At 47.0% G+C, this 9552-nt stretch overlaps 1 protein-coding gene and 1 pseudogene across 1 annotated transcript; both read left to right on the forward strand.

The window, feature by feature from the left end:
- The first annotated feature begins 5620 nt into the window (after positions 1-5620).
- On the forward strand, positions 5621-6067 carry LOC111016191 (uncharacterized). Its single transcript, XM_022291488.1, has one exon. The coding sequence runs from the start codon at positions 5621-5623 to the stop codon at positions 6065-6067; it is 447 nt and encodes a 148-aa protein (XP_022147180.1).
- A 2396-nt stretch (positions 6068-8463) lies between these two features.
- On the forward strand, positions 8464-9213 carry LOC148210426 (secreted RxLR effector protein 161 pseudogene; annotated as a pseudogene).
- The last annotated feature ends 339 nt before the right edge of the window (positions 9214-9552 follow it).

Consider the following 9552-nt stretch of genomic DNA (forward strand, 5'->3'; position numbering starts at 1 on the left):
GCCAAGAAGTTCGTTAGAACTTGCGACAATTGCCAACGCTACGGAACCATAATCCACCAACCTCCCGAGCTGCTCACCCCCATCTCGGCCCCGTGGCCATTCGCGCAGTGGGGGGTGGATATCATTGGCCCTTTCCCTTTGGGCAAGGGCCAGACCAAGTTCGCTGTGGTTGCTGTGGATTACTTCACCAAGTGGGTCGAGGCCGAAGCGCTCTCCCACATAACGGAATCCAGGGTCACGTCCTTCGTATGGACGAACATCATATGTCGCTTTGGTATACCACAGGCCATAGTGACAGACAATGGCAAGCAGTTTGACAACGCCAAGTTCAAAGACTTTTGCAGCAAACTTGGCATAAGTCATCTCAGCTCGTCCCCCGCACATCCACAAGCAAATGGGCAGGTGGAGGCGGTCAACAAGATCATCAAGCGAGGCATCAAACTCAGACTGGACTCCAAGAAAGGCAGGTGGGCCGAGGAGCTACCCGCAGTTCTATGGTCGTACCGGACCACCCAGCGGGGGTCGACGGGTGAGACCCCGTTCTCCCTGGCCTTCGACTCCGAAGCTGTAGTCCCGGTCGAGGTCGGCATGCCATCTGACAGAGTAGAGCGTTACGAGCCTTCGACAAATGAGGAAGAGCTGCTCCTCAACCTCGACTTGTTGGAAGAAAGACGAGCAATGGCCCAGCTACGCCTGGCGGAATATCAGGGCAAGATGGCCAGACATTACAATGCCCGCGTTCGACCTCGGGCCTTTCAGGTCGGCCATCTGGTCTTAAGGAGGGTCCAAACGCATGTGGGTGCCCTTGATCCGGCCTGGGAAGGCCCATTTGAGATCAAGGGCATAGTCCGACCTAGGACGTACGTATTGGCCGATCCGAAAGGAGATGTCCTCGCGCACCCGTGGAACGCGGAACACCTGAAGCGTTATTATCCTTGAAATGCCAAAAGGGTTTTCCATGAATTTGTAATGACTATTCCTGAAGCATTATGATCGGAATAAATGTGATGATTTAATTTCGTGCTTCCGAGTTCGACCAGAAATTAAATGGGGGCCACGGACTCCCACGCAATCGCATTCCAGCAGTTGGTTCAAATTCAATCCTTCGAAGCCTAAGGGTACGAGGTGCGATGCCGAAAACCACTGACGAACTTAAAATTCAAACCTTTAAGGCAAAGGGGCGATGTGAAAAGTTCAAAGTGATCGAGCCTCCGAACTTGGGGGTACGAGGAATGATATGAAAAACAGCTACGGACTTAGGATTTTGGCCTTTTTACCTTTTTAAGTTAAGGGTGGAATGTTACAATCCAGAGTTGGTGCAATGTGATTAAACATTAAGAGATTCAAACTCAGACTTTCAAATTATTTTAATTAAAGGCGCGACCTCAAAAGTAAAGAGGTGCGAGGTGACACTAGCTGCAGTTCAAAGGAAAAGCGAAGGGGTCACTAACAACAAAGTGGAAGCGAATGGGAGTCTCTTTATTGAATGAAGAGCAGAGCCAAGGCTTATAGACCTTGTAGCTCTGCCCTGACACTTACAAACAAAAGAAAATAGGAGGGAGAACAGCGGAACGCCTCATGAAGGGTGGTCGCCTAAGAGCCTGCTGGGGGAGCGCCCTCTTGAGGGGAGTCGACCTGGTCCTCTTCGGGATCGGAGTAGTAAGAGTCCAGATCCCTGACGTACCGATCCACCAACGCTTGGGGGCCGGGGGTGCCGCTAGCCCCAGACGCCCACTTCTCGGCGTACCTCCTCTTCAGATCGCTGAAATCGATCTGAAGGTCGGGCATGTCGGAAGCAATGCCCTTCATGAGGAACTTGAAGCCTGCGTCAGAAAAGTCTTTGGCAAATCCATCGAAGTCAGGATGTTGCCTAAACGATTCCTCCAGCAGGACTCCGTTGCTGAGGCGCTCCTTCGCCGTCTCCAGCTCGGCAGTCGCACGCTCCAACTCCTTATCCTTCGCCTCGAGCGCCTGGAGCATGTCGTCCTTCTCCTTCAGGAGCTGGAACTTCTCCTTCTCCAAGCCCCTGGTGATGGCGTGGGCAGCTCGGAGCTGAGCCTTGCGCCTGTCCTCCTCCTTCTTCAGTAGCTCGGCCTGAGACTCCACCTCGGCCTTCAAAGTCTCCACCTCGGAGTGAGCCTTCAGAAGCTCATCCTTCATGGTGGAGGAAGCAGCCTCCAAGGCAGCGGAGAACTCCTATTTCTCCCTCGCTGCCAAAGCTTCCCTCCCATCCAGCTCGGCCTTTATAACCAGAGCCGATTGAATGGAAGCAACGAACGCCTGGGAAATAGTACAAGGAAAAGGTTAGATCGAACTACCTGTTGGGCGAAATCAAGCAAAAAACGGGGCACTAGTCTTACCTCGGCGGCGTAGTCAATGGTCCTCTGCAGAACGGACCCAGGGGCGCTCACAAATTTGGACGCCCTCCTTATGCAACGGTCCAAACTCGCAGCCGAGATGCGAGTCACCTGCTCCCTCACCCCGAGACTTGACGGCTCAATTCTGAACCGCGCCGTCACATCGGACGTCCCGCCCATCCTGGCCGCAGGATCGTCCACCCGATCAGCCCAACTTGCAGGCAAGACCCTGCAAGCTCCGACCTCCGAGGGAGAGATCGCCTTCTTTTTCTTCCTTCTTCGCTTTAGAGGGGTTTCCTCCCTCGCCTCCTCGCCCAATGGCGGGGCGTCCGCCGCCTCGGTCTGGGCGTCCACTGCCTCGGTCTGCTCCCTAGGGCGCTTCTCCCTCGAGGGACCCACAGAAGACTCCAGCTCGATCACCGGGGTTGGATCGTCCGAGGCAGGCCCTGCCACGGCAGGGGTGGGCGGTTTGGAACTCTGGGCAGCCTCAAGAGCATGAGCTCGGCCCTTGGACTTGCGCTTCACGCCGCTTGCAAATCCGCAAACCATGGCTACAAGATAGGACAAGGGTCAACACAAGGTTAGAGGAAAAAGGGGGGAGGCAGGTTCGGCATACCGAGTTCAGAGTTCGGCCTAGAGGATTCGATGGGACGAACTGCAGGGTTGTAATCTAGCAGCCCGGACTCGAGCAGCAGTTCGTCAGTCACCAGGGTTCCGACCTTCCTACCCCTCGGAAAGCGCTCCTTGTAGTATTTCAGAGTATCGAAGGAGGCCTGCGTAAGCTCGGGGACTAGTCGGATTGAAACTGCACGAAGACAAAATCCGATTTAGACCTGAATGACAAGAAAATTGCGAAAAGTAAGAGCTACTCCGTACCTAGGTTCCCAAACCTAGTGGGGACGTCAAAGAAGGAACGACCTGACTCGTCCTTTGCGAGCCATTCCCCCGAAGCGTAGAACCACTTCCTCACCCATCCCTTGATGGAGGTCGGCCCCTTAACAATACCGCCTGCGCCTTTCCTTGCGCACATATAGATTCGACCAGGCTTCTTAGCTATCCTTTTCGCCTCGAAGCACGCGAGGAGCTGGTCTACGTCCAACAGCTCGGCCTCCTCACTATCCCGAGCTCGAAGCCAAAAGAGGATGGCCAAAGCGAAGATGACACCCCACCCATTGGGGCCCACTTGAGCCGGAGCCAACCCAGTCCAGAAGAGCAATTCTTGGACAAAAGGGTGAAGGGGAAGTCTGATGCCGTACTCAAACATTTTGAAATAGAGAGTGACCCATCCCTCTGGAGGATGGTCAGCTCTCTCCCCCTCCTCCGGAAGCCTGAGGAGGATGTTCTCAGGGATAGCGAACCCCCTACGAAGGGATCCGAGGTAGTGCTCAGGTATCCTAGAAGGGTATTCCAAACCCTGACCTGAAGTGGAGGCATCGCTATCCTCCCCGTCATCGGAGATTCTAAAGTGTTCTATCTCTTCGAGCTCGGACTCTGACCTACGAGCTAGATCGGATCCTAGGTTGCTGCTAATGGAGGACGACATGGCAATTATGTTCGAAAGAGAGAGGGAAGAGACCGACCTACCAAGGGTTCGTGCTGCCTTCAGATCGAACTCCAAGAATTCAAGGAACGTAGGGTATGATCTGAAGAATTGGGGGCATTTATAGCCCGTCGGAGGAATTTCCCCACCGTACACGTGTAATCAACGAGCGGCTAAAATCCTCTCTGAGATCCAAAGCGTCGGAATATTTGGATATTCCGACGATAAATCTTCCGCGACGGTTGTATTTTCCCACGAATAGGAAGTCGCCACGTGTCCGAAGCAAGTCGGATGAACTTCTCTGCCGGGTCGAGATCGGACCAAACAGAGAGGGGGCCGATGTTTGGGGCAGGGTATACCCTGGACACGTGGAGGACCCCCATTGGTGCTCCAAAATGGCTCATGAGTCATCCCAGCTAGGATAGCCGAGACGGCTGCCACCAACATCGAAGAAAGCTAAGCATGAGGGCCGAGGTGAACCCAGCCCAGGTCCAACCTACCGGAGAGCTCGGTAGGGGACGATGTGAGCAACTGTCTGCGGCATAATTATCGGGCGTAACCGTCGGTCCCGAGATCGCCGGGTGTAACCGACGGTCCCGAGATTACCGGGTGTAACCGTCGCGAGATTAGCGGGACTACCACCCATAAGTAGAGGACCTCACTCCACGATCAGGTACGATGATTTCTGGCTTCGAGCTAGACTTGGAATCCGACCTATACTGACTTGATCGTCAGAGTGCTCACCTTTTTGTGCAGGTCCGCCCAAGTGGTCAGGTCGGTCCGGAGGCCGGGTTCGAGCAGCAACCAGAAACACACTGTTGTGCAAATCTTTGCATAAACACAATGTATTCGCAACAAATCCGGCAGAAATTAAGGGGGATTTAGTTGCTCCATTAAATGACTCTTTACGGATTGATATTCCTTCACAATCGGATCTCATAATTTTGATGCCTATTAATGTTTCATCCGTTTATGAGCCACCAATTATGGGCTCAGTTCCAGCCAATTATGGCACACTCAGTAGATGGAAGAAACGGGCCAGGAAGGCCCCACATCAACCTATCCAACACAATTGCTTGATTCCAATTCCATCTGTATCCAGGAGGAAGGCTGCGGACCTCCTCTCTGTGTCTTCGACATCCAAGAAGCAGAAGCAGGTTGTAAATATTGACATTGTTTCCTCACTCTCAATATGGGCGAAGGCTGCTTTGCAGTCTCGCTGGGAGCCATGAAAATCCTTTGTTGGAATGTCCATGGGTTGAGGGATCCTAAGACATTCAAAGTTATTTATGACTTTATTCGTCATGAAAACCCTCAAATTGTTTTTGTAAGTTAACTCAAATTGCAAGTTTGATTCTTTTAGTTTTTAAATTTATCTAGTCCAAGTCCTAGTTTCTAGGAAGTTGTTAGGGTTATTTTTGGTATAGTTAAGTCAACTAGGTAGGTTGCTATTCTTATGGCCAGTGGAGTAATTGCTATTCTTATGGCTAGTGGAATAGTTGCTTTTTATGTGGAATTAATTGAGTCTATTTTTAAACTTAGAGTTTGTATAAATATGTAGTATCATTCAATGAAACTTAGACTTCACCACTTTCTCATTTCTCTCTCAATAATAAGAACTACAGTGGTATCAGAGCCTTAAATTCTTAAGGGATCTATGAGTGAGGATTAGTGAAATATTCCAGAGAGAAACTAAGTGATATACCTGTGAGAGTTTTGTCCAATGGAGTTAGGATCTAACAATCTTTCTTCACTGGCTCCACATGTGTTTGATGGTGAAAACTATCAAGCATGGGCAATCATAATACAAGCCTACAAGGAGGTGTTGGACTTGGTGAAGGAATTCGAGAGAATGCAGATGAAGGATTCTGAGTCCATCAAAGAGTATTCAAACAAGTTGATCGGGATTGCTAACAAGGTAAGAGCATTAGGAACTAATCTATCTGACAATAGATTGGTTCAGAAGATTCTGGTTTCAGTACCTGAGAGATATGAAGCAACCATTGCTTCCTTAGAGAATACTAAAGACCTCTCCAAACTCAAAGTGATAGAAGTTGTTAGTTCTTTGCAAGCACAAAAACAGAGGAGGTTGATGAGGCAAGAAGGAAGCATGGAGGGGGCACTAAAAGCTAGAATGCAGCAGGGAGAAGGTGGAAGAGAGAAGAAGTAGAAAGGGAAGAAGGCGAGTGGCAGTAGTAGCTTAGAATCTGCTGCGAAGGATGTTGGTAGTGCATGCAAGCACTGCGAGAAGCACAACCATCCACACTTCAGATGCTAGAGAAGGCCAGATGTGAAGTGTAGAAGGTGTAATTTATTGAGACACATTGAACGATTTTGTAAAGGTGTCAAGACCCAACAACAAGGAGGAGCACATGTTTCTCATCAGCCAATCAATGTAATGGTTTGTTGGTTGATAGTGGGTGTACCAATCATATGACAAGTGACAAAGAGTTGTTCAAGGACCTTGACAAGTCATTTAAGTCAAGGGTGAAGATAGGAAATGGTGAGTATCTAGAAGTGAAAGGGAAGGGCACAATGTTAATAGAGAGCTGTGCTGGAACCAAGTTGATTAATGAAGTGTTGTTTGTTCCTGAGATTGATCAAAACCCGTTAAGTGTTGGTCAACTAGTAGATAAGGGATTTAAAGTGTTGTTTGAAGACGGGAAGTGCCTCATTTTTAATTCCAGTGGGAATGAGTTGTTCAAAATAAAGATGCAGCACAAGAGCTTTTCATTAGATCCATTTGAGAAAAAGCAAATAGCTTTCAAGTGTCAAGTGAATGACACTGAGTTATGGCACAAGAGGTTGGGGCATTTACATCAGAATGGGTTGCAGTATCTGCAGAAAAATGAGATGACAATAAGAGTACTGGTTTTAGAGGAGTTGAAAAAAAACTGCAGAGCTTGTCTGACAGGGAAGCAAACAAGATTGCCATTCAAGAAGTCAGTTTGGAAAGCAACCGAGAAGCTACAACTCATCCACACTGATTTGTGTGGACCTCAACCAACTCTTGCACTAAATGGTAGCAGGTATTTCATTATCTTTATTGATGATTATACTCGGATGTGTTGGATATATTTCATGAAGCAGAAATCTGAAGCAGCTGGAGTGTTACTAAAGTTTAAAAGATGGGTTGAGAATCAAAGTGGTTGTAAGATTCAAGTGGTGAGGACCGACAATGGGACTGAATATATATCACAAAGGTTTAATTCCTTCTGTTAAGAAGTTGGGATAGACCATCAACTCACTGCTCCATATTCTCCACAACAAAATGGAGTTAGTGAAAGGAAGAACAGGTGTATTATGGAGATGACAAGACGCTCGTTGCATGAGAAGACTTTGTCAAAGGAGTTTTGGGCTGAAGCAGCAAACACAACAGTCTTTCTATTGAATAGACTACCTACAAGGGTCTTGGAGAAGAAGACCCCCTATGAAGCTTGGTTTGACACTAAACCAAAACTGACAAATTTGAATGTGTTCGGTTGCTTGTGTTTTTTCCATATTCCATAGGTGAAGAGAGACAAGTTGAGTGAGAAGGCAGAACCAGGAATCTTTGTAGGCTATAGCATGGTGTCCAAAGCCTACAAGATCTATCAACCTCACACAAAGAAGATGGTGATTAGTAGGGACGTTCAATTTTTGGAGGATGAGGAGTGGGACTGGACAGAAGAAGCAGAGGTGAAGCAACAAGAAGTCTCTCTAGATCCTGATGAACTAGTTGATGATGCACTAGTGAGAGAGACTAGACTATTGACCGAGGTGTATGAAAGAAGCAGTGTAGCTGTGTTGGAGCCTGCAGGGTTTGAAGAAGCTCAAAAAGATCAAAAGTGGATGGAGGCAATGAAGGAGGAGCTGAGAATGATAGAGAAGAACAAGACACGGGAGCTAGTGGAGAAGCCTACTGACAGAAAGGTGATAAGAGTCAAATGGGTTTTCAAGACTAAATTAAATCTAGATGGCTCTGTGAACAAGCTTAAGGCCAGGTTAGTAGTGAAAGGGTATGCACAAGTCTGGGGAGTTGATTTCTCTGAGACTTTTGCACCGGTTGCAAGAATGGACACAATCAGGATGCTACTAGCTGTGTCAGCTCAACATGGATGGAAGGTGTATCAATTAGATGTGAAGTCAGCATTCCTAAATGGAGTGTTAGAAGAAGAGATCTATGTTGAGCAACCAGACGGGTTCATCACACCAGGGTAAGAGCAGAAGGTTTGTTTACTGAAGAAGGCTCTCTGTGGGTTGAAGCAAGCTCCTCGGGCATGGTACAGCAAGATGGATGATCACTTGCTGAGCTTGGGTTTTGTGAAGAGTTTGAGTGAATCCATACTCTATGTGAAGAAATCAGGTACTGCTATTGTGATTGTATCTCTTTATGTAGATGACTTGCTGGTGACAGGAAGTGATAATAATCTGATAGAGGTATTCAAGCAAGAAATGATGAAGGTGTTTGAGATGACCGATCTAGGTCTGATGCATTACTTCCTTGGCATGGAAATTCAGCAAGGATAGAATGAAGTGTTTCTCTGTCAGAAGAAGTACATGAGAGAGATATTGAAGAGGTTCAATATGGAGGAGTGTAAGAGTGTTAACACTCTGATGATTCAGAAGGAGAAGTTGCAGAAGGATGATGGGGAGGAACCTACAGACGGGAATATGTACAGAAGTCTAGTTGGATGTCTCATGTATCTCATATCCACTAGGCCTGACATCATGTACACTGTTAGTGTCTTATCTAGATTTCTTCACTGTGCAAGCAAGAATCATATGATTGCTAGAAAGAGGGTTTTGAGATATCTTAAAGGCACACTGTCTTTTGGGATCAAATACAATAAAGTTGAAAATTTTGAGTTGCAGGGTTACTCAGATAGTGATTGGGCTGGGTCATTAGATGATATGAAGAGTACCTCTGGCTATTGTTTCACTTTTGGCTCAGGGTGTTTCTCATGGTGTTCAAAAAAACAAGATATAGTGGCTCAGTCAACTGCAGAAGCTGAGTTCATTGCAGCAACAGCAGCAGTCAACCAAGCTGTTTGGTTGAAGAAGTTGATGCGTGACTTGCATCTAAAGAAAGAAGAGAGTGTGAAGGTGTTTGTGGATAATCAAGCCACTTTAGCTATTTCATTGAATCCGGTTTTTCATGGAAGGACCAAGCACTTTAAGATCAAGTATTATGTTCTTAAAGAGATGCAGAAGGAAGGAGAAGTTCAGTTGGTGCATTGCAGCTCAGAGGAGCAAATAACAGATATCTTCACTAAGTCCTTTAGTGTGGGTCGTTTTCAAGCTCTTAGGAGCAAGTTGGGTATTTGTAGTATTTGAGTTAGGAGGAGAATGTAAGTTAACTCAAATTGCAAGTTTGATTCTTTTAGTTTTTGAATTTGTCTAGTTCAAGTCCTAGTTTCTAGGAAGTTGTTAGGGTTATTTTTGGTATAGTCAAGTCAACTAGGTAGGTTGCTATTCTTATGGCTAGTGGAGTAGTTGCTTTTTATGTGGAATTAGTTGAGTCTATTTTAGACTTAGAATTTGTATAAATATGTAGTATCATTGAATGAAACTTACACTTCTCCACTTTCTCATTTCTCTCAATAATAAGAACTATAGTTTTTCTTATTAAAACGAAATGTAATAGTTGGCAAACTAATAAATTGAAGCTTGCAT

The sequence above is a fragment of the Momordica charantia genome (genome assembly GCF_013281855.1).
Source record: "Momordica charantia cultivar OHB3-1 chromosome 7 unlocalized genomic scaffold, Mcharantia_2.0 BLBB01000007.1, whole genome shotgun sequence".
NCBI classification, from domain to species: domain Eukaryota; kingdom Viridiplantae; phylum Streptophyta; class Magnoliopsida; order Cucurbitales; family Cucurbitaceae; genus Momordica; species Momordica charantia.

Excerpts from the sequence above, each read along its gene's own strand:
- LOC111016191 (XM_022291488.1), top strand. The coding sequence starts at position 5,621 with ATGGAGTTAGGATCTAACAATCTTTCTTCACTGGCTCCACATGTGTTT.